At 42.3% G+C, this 17447-nt stretch overlaps 1 protein-coding gene across 1 annotated transcript; it reads right to left on the reverse strand.

Moving 5' to 3' along the window:
- Positions 1-4135: 4135 nt before the first annotated feature.
- Positions 4136-17362, reverse strand: LOC120047536 (dual specificity protein kinase Ttk-like). Its single transcript, XM_038993064.1, has 25 exons — positions 17298-17362; positions 16854-16946; positions 15080-15302; positions 14433-14539; positions 13776-13931; positions 11272-11383; positions 11059-11143; positions 10427-10533; positions 10258-10339; positions 9954-10062; positions 9536-9758; positions 9317-9423; positions 9056-9199; positions 8665-8831; positions 8295-8434; positions 7720-7852; positions 7428-7520; positions 7044-7201; positions 6143-6294; positions 5895-6019; positions 5708-5782; positions 5387-5563; positions 5174-5273; positions 4954-5039; positions 4136-4870 (listed from the first exon to the last, which is right to left on the reverse strand). The coding sequence occupies exons 2-25, from the start codon at positions 16942-16944 to the stop codon at positions 4784-4786; spliced, it is 3039 nt and encodes a 1012-aa protein (XP_038848992.1). The 5' UTR covers positions 16945-16946; positions 17298-17362; the 3' UTR covers positions 4136-4783.
- Between the last annotated feature and the right edge of the window lie 85 nt (positions 17363-17447).

The following is a 17447-nucleotide window of genomic DNA, read 5'->3' on the forward strand; positions in this document are numbered from 1 at the left end:
CTACACAGCAATAGCTACTGTTCACTGCACATGGTATAAGTGCGAAGTAACATGTGTCAGAACGTGGCCATTATTCTAAAAATAAGCTGATCGCTTTTAAAATTGTGTTATTGTATTTTCCCTGTAAATAATAACGCAAAATTAAAATGCATTACATAGACCTAAATGAAATAGTTTTAATTTACAGTACCAGATTTTATGTAAGATGTCCTTGAGTGTCCTGAAAGGCATCTGCCAAATAAAATGTATTATTGTCAATATATACCATATATCCCTTTCGTTTTCCCACCCACTCCCCACTGCTTGCTATGAATTTTACCTGACTATAAATGCATGTTTAGGCCAGTAATAGGTGCCGGTACTCATTTATATTTAGGTGCAGGAACTCAATACTTTTGAGATAATATTCTATAGGAGGTGCAGGAACTCTAGCAGAATAAAATCTGAGGTGCCTTTACTCAGTTCCAGTGAGCTCCTGCCCAAGTCAAGTACTGTGCTTAGGTAAAAAGACTACTAATGATCCGTTTAAACACACTGCTAACCTTAAAGACCAAAAAGCTCATTTTTGTTTTCATGAATTTTTACAAAAGCCCATTTTGACTTTGTGGCTGTGCTATCTAGTGGAAACCATTCCCGGGTGCAAAAAGGTGGAAAAAAAGAAAGGAATATGTCTGCTGAGGTATTAGAAAATGGTGCATGCAGTATTGTTCCATTTTCATTGCTCTCGCTGATGTGGTGCTGAAATCCTTTGGTTGGTTTTGATATGAATTTGAGACAGCATTATTACCATAGACTGAAATCATCCCATTTTATATTGTCAGAGCAGGTTATCACCCCCACAGAAAATGCCTCCTTTCATCCATTCAGCAGCTTCACTTATAATTCATTCAAGACTTCCAGTTATTTGTATCCTACCAGTGCAAGTATGTACATGTTTTTATATACACACATACATACAGTTGAAGTCAGAAGTTTACATACACTTAGGTTGGAGTCATTAAAACACATTTTTCAACCACTCCACAATTTTTTTGTTAACAAACCAGTTTTGGCAAGTCGGTTAGGACATCTGCATTGTGCATGACACAAGTAATTTCTCCAACAATTGTTTACAGACAGATTATTTCACTTAGAATTCACTGTATCACAATTCCAGTGATTCAGAAGTTCATATACACTAAGTTGACTGTGCCTTTAAAAAGCTTGAAACATTCCAGAAAATTATGTAATGGCTTTAGAAGCTTCTGATAGGCTAATTGACATAATTTGAGTCAATTGGAGGTGTACCTGTGGATGTATGTCAAGGCCTACCTTCAAACTCAGTGCCTTTTTGCTTGACATCATGGGAAAATCAAAAGAAATCAGCCAACCAAAAATTGTAGACCTCCACAAGTCTTGTTCACCCTTGGGAGCAATTTCCAAACGCCTGAAGGTACCACATTCATTTGTACAAACAATAGTATGCAAGTATAAACACCATGGGACCATGCCGCCGTCATACCGCACAGCAAGGAGACACGTTCTGTCTCCTAGCGATGAACGTACTTTGGTGAAAAAAGTTCAAATCAATCCCAGAACAACAGCAAAGGACCTTGTGAAGATGGAGGAAACGGGTACAAAAGTATCTATATCCAATGTGAGAAACGAGTCCTATATCAACATAACCTGAAAGGCCACTCAGCAAGGAAGAAGCCACTGCTCCAAAACCCCCATAAAAAAAGCCAGACTACGGTTTGCAATTGCACATGGGGACAAAGATCGTACTTTTTGGAGAAACGTCCTCTGGTCTGATGAAACAAAAATAGAACTGTTTGGCCATAATGACCATCGTTATGTTTGGAGGAAAAAGGGGGAGGCTTGCAAGTCAAAGAACACCATCCCAACCGTAAAGCACAGGGGTGGCAGCATCATGTTGTGGGGGTGCTTTGCTGCAGAAGGGACTGGTGCACTTCACAAAATAGATGGCAAGGAAAATCATGTGGGTATATTGAAGCAACATCAAGACATCAGTCAGGAAGTTAAAGCTTGGACACAAATGGTTCTTCCAAATGGACAATGACGACAAGCATACTTCCAAAGTTGTGGCAAAATGGCTTAAGGACAACAAAGTCAAGGTATTGGAGTGGCCATCACAAACCCCTGACCTCAATCCCATAGAAAATGTTTGGGCAGAACTGAAAAAGCGTGTGCAATCAAGGAGGCCTACAAACCTGACTCAGTTACACCAGCTCTGTCAGGAGGAATGGGCCAAAATTCACCCAACTTATTGTGGGAAGCTTGTGGAAGGCTACCCGAAACGTTTGACCCAAGTTAAACAATTTAAAGGCAGTGCTACCAAATACTAATTGAGTGTATGTAAACTTCTGACCCACTGGGAATGTGATGAAAGAAATGAAAGCTGAAATAAATCATTCTTCCTACTATTATTCTGACATTTCACAATCTTAAAATAAAGTAGTGATCCTAACTGACCTAAGTCCGGGAATTTTTACTAGGAATAAATGTCAGGAATTGTGAAAAACTGAGTTTAAATGTATTTGGCTAAGGTGTATGTAAACTTCCGACTTCAACTGTATATACACATATACACTGCTCAAAAAAATAAAGGGAACACTAAAATAACACATCCTAGATCTGAATGAATGAAATATTCTTATTAAATACTTTTTTCTTTACATAGTTGAATGTGCTGACAACAAAATCACACAAAAATTATCAATGGAAATCAAATTTATCAACCCATGGAGGTCTGGATTTGGAGTCACACTCAAAATTAAAGTGGAAAACCACACTACAGGCTGATCCAACTTTGATGTAATGTCCTTAAAACAAGTCAAAATGAGGCTCAGTAGTGTGTGTGGCCTCCACGTGCCTGTATGACCTCCCTACAACGCCTGGGCATGCTCCTGATGAGGTGGCGGATGGTCTCCTGAGGGATCTCCTCACAGACCTGGACTAAAGCATCCGCCAACTCCTGGACAGTCTATGGTGCAACGTGGCGTTGGTGGATGGAGCGAGACATGATGTCCCAGATGTGCTCAATTGGATTCAGGTCTGGGGAACGGGCGGGCCAGTCCATAGCATCAATGCCTTCCTCTTGCAGGAACTGCTGACACACTCCAGCCACATGAGGTCTAGCATTGTCTTGCATTAGGAGGAACCCAGGGCCAACCGCACCAGCATATGATCTCACAAGGGGTCTGAGGATCTCATCTCGGTACCTAATGGCAGTCAGGCTACCTCTGGCGAGCACATGGAGGGCTGTGCGGCCCCCCAAAGAAATGCCACCCCACACCATGACTGACCCACCGCCAAACCGGTCATGCTGGAGGATGTTGCAGGCAGCAGAACGTTCTCCACGGCGTCTCCAGACTCTGTCACGTCTGTCACATGTGCTCAGTGTGAACCTGCTTTCATCTGTGAAGAGCACAGGGCGCCAGTGGCGAATTTGCCAATCTTGGTGTTCTCTGGCAAATGCCAAACGTCCTGCACGGTGTTGGGCTGTAAGCACAACCCCCACCTGTGGACGTCGGGCCCTCATACCACCCTCATGGAGTCTGTTTCTGACCGTTTGAGCAGACACATGCACATTTGTGGCCTGCTGGAGGTCATTTTGCAGGGCTCTGGCAGTGCTCCTCCTGCTCCTCCTTGCACAAAGGTGGAGGTAGCGGTCCTGCTGCTGGGTTGTTGCCCTCCTACGGCCTCCTCCACGTCTCCTGATGTACTGGCCTGTCTCCTGGTAGCGCCTCCATGCTCTGGACACTACGCTGACAGACACAGAAAACCTTCTTGCCACAGCTCGCATTGATGTGCCATCCTGGATGAGCTGCACTACCTGAGCCACTTGTGTGGGTTGTAGACTCCGTCTCATGCTACCACTAGAGTGAAAGCACCGCCAGCATTCAAAAGTGACCAAAACATCAGCCAGGAAGCATAGGAACTGAGAAGTGGTCAACATCTGTAGAACCACTCCTTTATTGGGGGTGTCTTGCTAATTGCCTATAATTTCCACCTGTTGTCTATTCCATTTGCACAGCAGCATGTGAAATTTATTGTCAATCAGTGTTGCTTCCTAAGTGGACAGTTTGATTTCACAGAAGTGTGATTGACTTGGAGTTACATTGTGTTGTTTAAGTGTTCCCTTTATTTTTTTGAGCAGTGTATATACAACCTATAAATAACTACAGATGAAATTGACAGCTGAAAGAAATAAACATCAATAATACAATTAGCTAGTTCATTTGTTGAGGATTTTTTGTACTTACATGTTTGAGAGTACAGTAAAATGTGCAAAGTAAAGAAACACAAAAAAAGTGTCCATCTTAAAAATAAATAAAAAACAGTGTAGATCCGTATCCTTCAAGATGAGAGCAAGGGGAAGTCATGAAGACATGAGAGAATAAAACATGGAGATGGTAGAGCTCTATAGGGCATTTATGGACCCTGCTTAAAAACGATTAAAATGCATCCTTCTTTCCTCCCATCCTCGGTGTTATCACTGATCTAACATACTTGGATAGAATAAAAGCAAAGGTTCCACTTCATAGCTTTCACCATTCCAGACATGACAGATCAGTGATTACTTTAAAAAGGATGAAGGAAGTAAGGATACATTTTCAAAGTATTCAAACAGGGCCAGTGTACTACCAAACAGGATGTATTTTTCAGGTTGTGCCGAAGCATGGCATGGGCAGTGTATCTCTTGGGTAAAGCTCAACTTAGGCTAGGAATGGAGTCCTCTCTGCTGACCCCTTTGGGGGTTTTTAGGCCATCAGTGGATCATCTACATCTTCCAGTTGAGATGGCTGGATGACTTTACACACCCTGCAGCGTCCAGTTTCCGACCACTGTTGCACATTTTCGCCAAGTTCTGTCGATTGCAGAGAAGACGCCAGTCAGTTAAAGCAAACGACGATAAGACAATTATGGGAAATTCCACATTGTTATGCTTACATTAGCAGCCCTGGCAATGCTGTTGGGAGACTGTAAGGCAGCGAGCTCGTTGAGGATCCTCTTCAGATCGTTATTGTCAGGAGGTGCTGAAAGGAGACAGAGAGGCAGACAAAATGAAAGTTGATGCAATTATTTTTCTTATTTCAAAAATAAATAAAAACACTTGGTATTATGGCAGGTATGAGGTATAAATATGCATAATGTGCGCGCGTTTATGTACCTGGCACAGGTGACTGTTGCTGAGACTGAAGCTTTAGGTATGAATGCTCCAGCAGCCCCGCAATGGAAATCCGCTCTCTTGGGTTTCGTACCAAACACCTCTGGTGGTAGAAAAAAACATATCCCACCAGATCCCATTTATCCATATCATTCACACTAAATCAAAACTCAACCAAAAAAGCCAATACGTAGCAGAATGAATGGAATCACTCACCTTCAACACATCTAGCAGATCCTTCTCTGCAATGTCAGGGAACTCTATCTCATGGGTCGGGTCAATGATGGCGTGTAGCTTGGTGATCTGGTTGGTGATGGTCTGGAATGGAGTCTTCCCATAGGTCATGCAGTACATGATGCAACCAAGGGACCACACATCACCTTTAGTACTAATCTATTAATCAAATCAACAGAGAGATTTATTATACATCATTAAACATGCATCATCTTCCAACATTGATATAAATGAGTCCATATGGAATAGGCATGTATTAAAAATACATTGTTTTGGATAAGGAAGGAAGGGACATCAGCGCACCTTAGAGCTTGCCTTCCCTGGCTGGGATGAAGTGTCTTTGATGGCTTCAGGGGGCATGTAGTTCAAGGTCCCAACCTGTGTTTAGGATTTTTTCTCTCGTGAAGATCAATATCCTTATTTTAGAAAGCTTCTGGTTATGTATACATACATTGTTAACTACAGTTGGAGATGGGGGTTGTGCTCTTACCTGAGAATCTTTCATAATGCTCGTCACATCAGGCTGGATGCGGTTTGCAATGCCAAAGTCGATCAATTTCAGCGAGGCATTCACAATCACAAAATTGGCTGGCTTCAAGTCACTATGGACAATACCTAAACAAAAAGTAAAAAGGCTTGTTATAGAGACTGCAATGCTTGGCTATGAGGAACTTAGAAAACATAAGGGTTACTGATGAAGAGAGATACAGAGTTCAAGATAGATGGAGAGATAATAACCATGTTTGTGGATGGTCTGGACTGCCTCCAGCATATTCTTCCAGTATAACTTCCTCTCCAGCGGGTTGACAGTTTTACGGTTGCGTAGCCAGGTGCTGAGGTCCAGGTTACCACATTCCATCAGCATGTAGATGTAGCTGTTGGTTATTTCACTGGAATAAAAGAGAACTCGACTGATAAAAAGCACTGCTCACTGGGAATCACATGACATGTATAGTGGGATGGAACTGAGGACCATAATCAAAATACGTTGCGTCGGGGCCTCCCGAGTGGCACAGCGGTCTAAGGCACTGCATCGCAGTGTTGAGGCGTTACTACAGCCTGGAGATCGATCCCAGGCTGTGTCACAGCCAGACGTGACCGGGAGTCCCATAGGGCGCAAATTAGCCCAGTGTCTTCCGGGTTAGGGGAGGGTTTGGCCGGGGGACTTTCCTTGGCTCATCGCGCTCTAGCGACTCCTTGTGGCGGACGGGCGCCTGCAAGCTGACTTCACTCGTCAGTAGAACTGTTTCCTCTGACATATTGGTGCAGCTGGCTTCCAGGTTAAACGAGCAGGTGTTAAGAAGCAGTGCAGCTTTGCGGGTCATGTTTCGGAGGACGCATGACTCAACCTTCGTCTCTCCCGCTGGAGAGTTGATACAACATTGATGAGACAAGATCGTAACTACCAATTGGACATCACGAAAATTGTGTAAAAAAAATCATTACATTTCTTTTTAAATATGTTGTATTATCCTTCATCTTTTTTTATATGTAGGCCATGTGTATTTTATTTTTATGTACGTACCAGTACCACAAGTTTTTCTTATGTTTTGGATGTATGTGTATGCATTTTCATCAAAAAATATAATACATTTATTGCTAGACCCTAGCTGAATAAGTCAGAGTAGTGAACACTCACTAATCATATAGCTTGATGATCTGATCACTGTACTGCTGCAGGCGATTGAGATGCTCTATCTCGTTCTTGTAGCTCTCCACTGTCTGGGCATCAGCCTCCTCCAGGTTCACATACTTCACAGCAAACAGCTGATTACGTTGGTCCAGAACCTGGTACACCTGAAAAGACAGAGAACCTACCATCAAAACAGCTGAAAAAATATCCAATTGGCCATAAAACCACCTGTAGTATTTCCCTGGTATCTTCAGGTTTCAAACAAATTGAAACAGGGAAGTACCATCTTAAATTGTCCAACAATTAAGTCTGTTTTTTGTTTTCCGTTGCACAATGTTATGAGAGCTTTTGTTACATTGTGCCCTAATGAACAAGACAACTAGCCCCTACCTTACTGGATCCACCTCGGCCAATCATCTTCAGGACGAGGAACCGTTTGCCCTTTATCACAATGGACTCGTTTGAGAGAGCAACGGCAGAACCCTGAAGTAACAGACAAGTGCAGAGTCATTCAACCATAGAGTCCACATTTCATTTGACATAGGCCTATAATTTAAACAGCAAACTCACAAAAAAAGAGAACATAACTAGGGCCATGACTTAGTTCCTCCTGACCTGACTGCGTTTTGCCTGTTCAGGTCAAGTGATCAGGGAAATCCCATGGATGGCATTTGTGGTTTACCTGGTGGGTCTGCTGGGCATAGGACACCTGGCTGAGGGGGGTGCACGGCTGCTGCTGGGCAGGGACGGCTTTATGGGCTGCTGAGAGAGGGGCCGCATATGGGGAGTTCCTCTTGACCCCAGGGGTAAAGTAACTGAGGATAGGGGAATTCAAATGTCAAAGAAAGTCCTCTTTTTTTGCATCACTGCTTCCCATCTTTCCTCTAGATTCCAAGACTCACAGATCTCACTACACTGTCTGCCGTGACTGTTACTTACGCCACAGTATGGATGACAGTCTTACATTTGCATTATGACAGTTCAGATTTAAATATGATAATTTATTCACGAGGTAGTTCTCAAAGTAACTTCAGTTCAACTATATTTTTTCTTGAGGGCAGCTTTACTGTAGCTCAACTTCTTGCAATGGGAAGTAATTGGTAGCTTGATAAACCATCTTTTCAGATTAGCTTCCCCAACACTGACAATACCATTTCCTAATATCTCAAAATCTGAAATAGAATCATTAGATTATGGTGATTAGGATCATTGACAAGAGCTGTTATGTTAGATACATGTCCTATCCAGCCCCCTCACCTGTTGGCCCTGGTGTCTTTGTAGTTGGGTATCTGGCAGGCGACGGGTGGGTTGAGTCTGGACGGGAGAGGAAGGGATGGGGTGGGTAGAGAGTCCACCAGACGTGGAATGGGCGTGAAATCAGGAGGGGTGTGCTTCTCCTGATGACGACCAAACACACACAAAGTTAAACTCAGGAGGTTAAAATAGAAGAACGCAAAAGAAAACAAAAATATAAAAGTGTTAAGAGTGTCAAAACAGAGGCAAAAAGAGAGACAAATGTGGTTTTAACTCAGTCATAAGATTGAACAAACTAAATTGGAGTTTGATGCCAGCACCTTCCATGTTGATAACATAGTTGTAACCCCCAAAATAAAATAGCAAGCCAAACCTCTGGAGACACGACTCTGCTTACGTGGGCTGGTATTTTCCACCCTGAAGACAGCTCCATGCTAAAGGGTTTGGGCTGTGTCTGGCTCAGAGGTAAACGGGCGGGAATCTCCAGCTCCCTCTCTCTACCATAGTTTGACAGACTCAATGACCCGTGAGACAGCGGCTCTAAAAAAAGAAACACACATAAGGAATCTATTCAACTAAAACTTACATCAGGTTTGCAAGCTTTAAGCTCGAAGCTGTTATTACTTTGATGTCAGGATGAACAGGGTCATGTTCATTAGGTACCAAACAGGAGAAAACAGAGAGGGACTACGTTTTCCATTCCATGCCCTAATGAACACCACCAAGACATTAAGCATAATTGACTAAATTTAAATGAAACCTACCTGGGAGACTCTCTCGGTCTTCTGCGGGGAGAAACTGGTAATTCCCGGCTTTTAGTTTCTGCATTGCAGTCTCAATTAGTTCAGTGGGCTTTGCGTTCACCTGAAGGGCTTTCTGTAGTATTGACAAGCCTTTCTTGACCTGACCTTTTGGAAGAATATGAACAAAATTCTCTTTAATATCAAAATATAAATGTTCAGTGTCTAAACCATATATTATGCACAATCGTTTATGTAAAATAAAAATAAAAAAGGGCAATCTACCTCGAGCAACCTCAAACTGAGCATGTGCTATGTGCACAAAGGCAAGGGCTTTGCAGTTGGATCTCGCAACGATGAAGTTGTCCCGAGCATCATCTGGGTCATCAATGCTACGGAGGACATTTTTATACAGTCATCAAACCAATTCTAGAACACTGGATGACGTTTGTCAATATATGCAGTTTTTTTTTTATACCCTAAAACATCCTGAAGTACACTCACCCTTTGAGTTCAGCATATCGGACCAGCATCTTGGCATAGCTCTCACTGTTGCTGTACATTACCAATGGCAGTCTGGAGAAGACTCTGGAATAGCAGTCCTTCAGCTTTAGGAGAAGGTTGGTGTCTGTCTGAGGATTGCCCCTCTTCTCCAGCTTGGTCAGATACATCCGGCAAGCCTCAGGGGAGTTGGAACCGATTATCTGGTTTATATTGTCAGTGGTATCTACCATTGAAACAGCAGAGAACATAAACTCGATATGAGTGAGAATACATTTTTTTCCCCAAGTTTACCATTCCGTTAGTGAGCACATCTATGAATATGTCGGTGTGCACCAAGTAATGCTTCTCACTAAACAAGCTTTTTTGCACCGTCAACAACTAAGCCAAAATAGTTTCACTTCAATGTAAAGGTACATACCTTCCATCCTAGTGGCATCTCTCCTATCTTGCCTGTGCAGCAGTGTAGTGGTGGAGTCCACAATTCCCATGTTCTTCCATGGGCGTGGCTCAGGGCTAATGATAGGTGTCTGAGAGAGCAAATCAACAATGATATGACTGTCCAATCAACTCCAGTATTTAAAATAATATTATGTAAGATGTCACTTTACTATGCTCTGCTCTCCATGTTATTGTATATAATTGTAAACAGTTGTCCCGGGCACTAGAAAATTCTTACACAATCTATAATTACAACTGAAAGGTGGGGATTTTCATTCACAAACCTTTAGATTGAGGAAGTCCCCATCTTCAACACGCTTCTTGGCCGAGGACAAGGTAAACATCGCACTTGAACCAGAAGTTTGCCTAAAACAAAGTTCCATTCATCAGTTTAGGCTTTGTAATCCTGTGTGTTCTGATAGTGTTCCCTTGACACCGGTAAAAAATGCTTACCTGGACAAGCTACTTGAGATGAGAGCCTCCCTCTTCACTTGTCTTCCATCACTGTCATCATCATCCATTTCTGAGATAGAGCAGGGGACTACAGGCACTCTCCCTGGCTAGAGGCAGGATAATAAAGAACATTATATTATTTAAAACCAGAGAAGTGATGGAAAAACAACTTTAAAACTAGGGATGGGAATTGCCAGGAACCTCACGATATGATATTCTCACGATACTTAGGTACCGATACGGTATGTATTGCGATTCTCACGATTCTATATGTATTGTGATTCGATACTGTGATTTAATTGCGATTTGATGTTCCAAACATAATGCTCACTATATGTCTGCTGCAGAGACAAGAGAGAGCCATAATAAAAAACAAGTTTTGATCAGTCATGAAAAAAAGGGCTGACAAGATGAGACAAGATGTTGGCTCACTATTTAAAAATAATATGGAGAACAAGCTATAGGATGAAAAGTATCCGAGTTTTGCCGCAGGTACAGCCAACTAGCACTAGCTAACAAAAAACAATCGATACTTGTCAAAGTATACAATATTGTCCCAAAAAATATTGCGATATGTAACTATCAATTACCACCATCCCCCCACCCCAACACTACTACTAATAAAAACTAACCATGCAAACGGCTCTCTTTCGTTGAGACCCAGACCTCCAAGCTGGAACCTTGTCCACTTGGGGTCCATTCCGTGGTTCCATTGTTCTAAGAGAATGAGAAGACCAGTGTCAATTGTTTTTCACGAGACAGATTAGAAGAATGTAAAGCAAAACAAAGAGAGAAGCTTGGTTTGAGAACTTGGCACTGAAAAAAAAAAAAAAAACGTATTTTACCCTGAAGAAAAAATACTGGAAAGCTGCAAGTCGCCTGTACCGTCGGAGTTTCCCGAGACTTTGCGAAATTCTGTTTCATTTTTCGCAGAACCATGTGTATTATAAGTTGAGACTGAAAGAAAAATTATTTTGACAAAACATTAAGAGAATTAATATACAGTACTAGTACACTAAAGTAGCATAAAAGCTGTGATTGCATAAAAAAAAAAATCTAGGCTGAAGAAACATGGTCATGTATTTATTTATTACCTTAATTTAACTAGGCAAAGCAGTTAAGAACATATTCTTATTTCCAATGATAGCCTAGGAACTGTGGGTTAACTGCCTTGTTCAGGGGCAGAACGACAGATTTTTACCTTGTCAGCTCAGGGATTCGATCTGGCCTTTTGGTTACTAGGCCAATGCTCTAACCACTAGGCTACCTGCCGCCCCGATGGGATTCAGGTTAATACGGATCCCAAATGGGATTGGAAATTGGACATAAAAACAAACCTGGTACATTTTCCTTATCCTCAGAGGAAAGAAGTTCTGCTTTGCACAATGTCAAGTTCTGCATAGCTGCCTCCAGCAGGTCGTTGGGTTTGGCATTCAGTTCAATGGCCCTCTGAAGTATCCAAGTACTTTTCTTTGTGTTGCCTTTTGAGATGGGGGAGTAAAAAAATATACACTGCTCAAAAAAATAAAGGGAACACTAAAATAACACATCCTAGATCTGAATGAATGAAATATTCTTGTTAAATACTTTTTTCTTTACATAGTTGAATGTGCTGACAACAAAATCACACAAATTATCAATGGAAATCAAATTTATCAACCCATGGAGGTCTGGATTTGGAGTCACACTCAAAATTAAAGTGGAAAACCACACTACAGGCTGATCCAACTTTGATGTAATGTCCTTAAAACAAGTCAAAATGAGGCTCAGTAGTGTGTGTGGCCTCCACGTGCCTGTATGACCTCCCTACAACGCCTGGGCATGCTCCTGATGAGGTGGCGGATGGTCTTCTGAGGGATCTCCTCCCAGACCTGGACTAAAGCATCCGCCAACTCCTGGACAGTCTGTGGTGCAACGTGGCGTTGGTGGATGGAGCGAGACATGATGTCCCAGATGTGCTCAATTGGATTCAGGTCTGGGGAACGGGCGGGCCAGTCCATAGCATCAATGCCTTCCTCTTGCAGGAACTGCTGACACACTCCAGCAACATGAGGTCTAGCATTGTCTTGCATTAGGAGGAACCCAGGGCCAACCGCACCAGCATATGGTCTCACAAGGGGTCTGAGGATCTCATCTCGGTACCTAATGGCAGTCAGGCTACCTCTGGCAAGCACATGGAGGGCTGTGCGGCCCCCCAAAGAAATGCCACCCCACACCATGACTGACCCACCGCCAAACCGGTCATGCTGGAGGATGTTGCAGGCAGCAGAACGTTCTCCACGGCGTCTCCAGACTCTGTCACATGTGCTCAGTGTGAACCTGCTTTCATCTGTGAAGAGCACAGGGCGCCAGTGGCGAATTTGCCAATCTTGGTGTTCTCTGGCAAATGCCAAACGTCCTGCACGGTGTTGGGCTGTAAGCACAACCCCCACCTGTGGACGTCGGGCCCACATACCACCCTCATGGAGTCTGTTTCTGACCGTTTGAGCAGACACATGCACATTTGTGGCCTGCTGGAGGTCATTTTGCAGGGCTCTGGCAGTGCTCCTCCTTGCACAAAGGCGGAGGTAGCGGTCCTGCTGCTGGGTTGTTGCCCTCCTACGGCCTCCTCCACGTCTCCTGATGTACTGGCCTGTCTCCTGGTAGCGCCTCCATGCTCTGGACACTACGCTGACAGGCACAGCAAACCTTTTTGCCACAGCTCGCATTGATGTGCCATCCTGGATGAGCTGCACTACCTGAGCCACTTGTGTGGGTTGTAGACTCCGTCTCATGCTACCACTAGAGTGAAAGCACCGCCAGCATTCAAAAGTGACCAAAACATCAGCCAGGAAGCATAGGAACTGAGAAGTGGTCTGTGGTCACCACCTGCAGAACCCCTCCTTTATTGGGGGTGTCTTGCTAATTGCCTATAATTTCCCCCTTTTGTCTATTCCATTTGCACAACAGCATGTGAAATTTATTGTCAATCAGTGTTGCTTCCCAAGTGGACAGTTTGATTTCACAGAAGTGTGATTGACTTGGAGTTACATTGTGTTGTTTAAGTGTTCCCTTTATTTTTTTGAGCAGTGTATATAATAAAAAATAAAAACTTACTGACTAGATTTTTTTATTTATTTAACTAGGCAAGTCAATTAAGAACAAATTCTTATTTACAATGACAGCCTACCGGGAAACAGTGGGTTAACTGCCTTGTTCAGGGGCAGAACGACAGATTTTTACCTTGTCAGCTCAGGGATTGGATCTGGCAACCTTTTGGTTACTAGGCCAATGCTCTAACCACTAGGCTACCTGCCGCCCCGATGGGATTCAGGTTAATACGGATCCCAAATGGGATTGGAAATTGGACATAAAAACAAACCTGGTACATTTTCCTTATCCTCAGAGGAAAGAAGTTCTGCTTTGCACAATGTCAAGTTCTGCATAGCTGCCTCCAGCAGGTCGTTGGGTTTGGCATTCAGTTCAATGGCCCTCTGAAGTATCCAAGTACTTTTCTTTGTGTTGCCTTTTGAGATGGGGCAGTGAAAAAATATATATAATAAAAAGTAAAAACTTACTGACTAGATTTTTTTATTTATTTAACTAGGCAAGTCAATTAAGAACAAATTCTAATTTACAATGACTGCCTACCAGGAAACAGTGGGTTAACTGCCTTGTTCAGGGGCAGAACGACAGATTTTTACCTTGTCAGCTCGGGCATTCGATCTAGCAACCTTTCGGTTACTAGGCCAATGCTCTAACCACTAGGCTACCTACCAATAGTACTTTCCTGCAGCAGTATGGAGATTCTGAATGTGAGCTTCACAGATTGGACTGATGCATGCATCGTCAGTAAATAAACAAGATGTTAGAGATACAATAGTTGCTATGGGTGTCTGCGTATTTATCAATATGAGAAAGTTGGTAAATCCATGGAGGTAAAGTTTAGTAAATAACCCAAATTGTGTCATCTGTGTGTTAAATCATCTACGACAGTCAAGCCTAAGATTGTTGTGCATCTCTCTACCTTGAGACAGTTCAAACTGAGCGTGTGCAATGTGGACAAAAGCAAAATCCTGGCAGTGTGTAGTCGCAACATTGAAGTTTCCCTCTGCCCCATTGGTGTCTTGGATTCTGAAAGATATTAAAGGACTCATTTGACAGACCTAAACTAAATACTAAAAAGATCTCTTTTCAAAAGGGGCAATCTGGGATTGGTACATCCATTTTTTGATTTAAACTAGGAAATTAGCCATTGATTTTTGGAAGAAAATACATTTACTAGTATACATTTCTCATGAGCTTAGTTCAACTGTCGTAATTCATCAGAACCCAACATCTAAACTTATTTGTAAACCATGTAATTGTAAACAAAGACTGAATAGCTTCAAAACATGGATAAAACTATCATTTTGAACTCATGGATGGTCAGTCCTTGCATCCTTGAATTTGAGTGGTTAAATCTCTCTAACCTTATCTCTCAGCTGCTAACCAAAAAGTGTCAGGGTGCACACTTTGTTGTTTTCCCGAATCCCAGATTGCCACTTTAAATATTATTAATACACCCCACACATTGTACTTTAGCTACATCAGTTAAAAATACAATCACAGAGGAACATGTTGCAAAACAAGGCTCAACCCTCTCATGGAAAAGTATGATCACGGTTCACTCACACATTCAGCTCTGCAAATCTGACCAGCATTCTGGCATAGCTCTCATTTTGGCAGTGTTTTCCCAGTGGCATAGTTGAGAATACACGGGTATAGAAGTCTGTAAGCTTTGTGAGATGACTAGGATCCAAGTGAGGGTCTCCTTTCTTCTCCAAGTACATCAGATATGCGAGACACGTTTCAGGGGAATTTGAGCCAATGGCCTGGTTGATATTATCAGTGTCATCTGCATGAAAATGCGAGGAAAAAAAGACAGTGGGTGACCATTTACAGTACCAATCAAAAGTTGACACACCTAGTCATTCACTGGGTTCTCTTTATTTCTACTATATTGTAGAATAATAGTGAGGACATCAAAACTATGAAATAACACATATGGAATCATGTAGTACTCCAAAAGTGTTGAGCAATCAAAATACTTAATATTCTTCAAAGTAGCCACCCTTTGCCGTGATGACAGCTTTGCACACTCTTGGCATTCTCTCAACCAGCTTCATGAGTAATGATTTTCTAACAGTCTTGAAGGAGTTCCCACATATGCTGAGCACTTGTTGGCTGCTTTTCCTTCACTCCGCGGTCCAACTCATCCCAAACCATTGAATTGGGTTGAGGCCGGGTGATTGTGGAGGCCAGGTCATCTGATGCAGTACTCCATCACTCTCCTTCTTGGTCAAATAGCCCTTACACAGCCTGTAGGTGTGTTGGGTCATTGTCCTGTTGAAAAACAAATGATAGTCCCACTAAGAGCAAACCAGATGGGATTGCATATCGCTGAAGAATGCTGTGGTAGCCATGCTGGTTATTCTAAATAAATCAGTGTCATCAGCAAAGCACACCCACACCACCTCCTCCATAATTCACGCAATTCATGTGTGGTTCCCACACATGCAGAGATACCTCATTCACCTACTCTGTCTCACAAAGACACAGCAGTTGGAACCAAAAATCTAAAATTTGGACTTATCAGACCAAAGGACAGATTTCCAGCGGTCTAATGTCCAGTGCTCGTGTTTCTTGGCCCTAGCAAGTCTCTTATTATTATTGGTGTCCTTTAGTAGTGGTTTCTTTGCAGCAATTCGACCATGAAGCCCTGATTCACGCGGTCTCCTCTGAACAGTTGATGTTGAGATGTGTCTGTTACTTGAACGCTGTAAAGTATTTATTTGGGCTGCAATCTGAGGTGCAGTTAACTCTAATGAACTTATCCTCTGCAGCAGAGGTAACTCGGGGTCTTCCTTTCCTGTGGTGGTCCTCATGAGAGCCAGTTTCATCATAGAGCTTGATGTTTTTTGCCACTACACTTGAAGAAACTTTCAGTTCTTGAAGTGTTCCGTATTGACTTGTCACAACACAACTGATTGGCTCAAATGCATTAAGGAATGAAATTCAACAAATTAACTTAACAAGGAACACCTGTTAATTGAATTCCAGGTGACTACCTCATGAAGCTGGTTGAGATAATGCCAAGAATGTACAAAGCTGTCATCAAGGCAAAAGTGGCTACTTCAAAGAATCTCAAATATTACATTTTAATTTGTTTAACTCTTTTTTTGGTTACTACATGATTCCATGTGTGATTTCATAGTTTGTCTTCACTATTATTCTACAATGTAGAAAATAGTAAAACATAAAGAAAAACCCTGGAATGAGTAGGTATTCAAACTTTTGACTGGTACTGTATTTGCAAACTCAGTGGTCTTATATATGGGCATATCATTGTGTACAATATATGACGCATTTTGTCTTCGCCATGGAACGAATGAAATCGTGTTATTACCTTCGATTAGATATCTTGTTTTAATTCGGTCGAGCTTCTGACATAACATGGCAAGTTGGTGCTGTCTGTCTGTATGCTCCTCCTCCAACATCTCTGCAGAATGTAGCTAATATGTTGAGGCAGCTAACGTTACTGACTGTAAGCCTAGTTATCTATACACACAAATATGACATCTACGCTATAGTGCGATATATACTTCTGATGTGTGAATCAACAAGCAGAAAACGGACCCTGATGTAAATAACCAGCTCGTTGGGATATGTGTAGCTAAGTTAACGTCCTTAGGTATCTAACCATCTGCATATTGCTTAGCTAATAACGTTAGTTCTATCAAGTTAGCTACGGGTCGTGGCGGAGCACAAAGACGTGCAAGGAAACAAAGCTAAAAAGCAATCCAAATCACTTTTTTTTTTACACCGTACATTAGATTAAAACGAATCTCACCTTTTCTAAAATGTACTTTCACGTGAAAGAATTATACTTCCCTGCAACAAAAAAAACGTCTGTCTGTTTATAACACACTTAGTTTAAAAATCACCACTTCCAATTACTTCGTCAGCTCATTGGTCAGTTTGTATGGTTGACTACGCCCCC

This window comes from Salvelinus namaycush, chromosome 5 (genome assembly GCF_016432855.1).
Source record: "Salvelinus namaycush isolate Seneca chromosome 5, SaNama_1.0, whole genome shotgun sequence".
Taxonomy (NCBI): domain Eukaryota; kingdom Metazoa; phylum Chordata; class Actinopteri; order Salmoniformes; family Salmonidae; genus Salvelinus; species Salvelinus namaycush.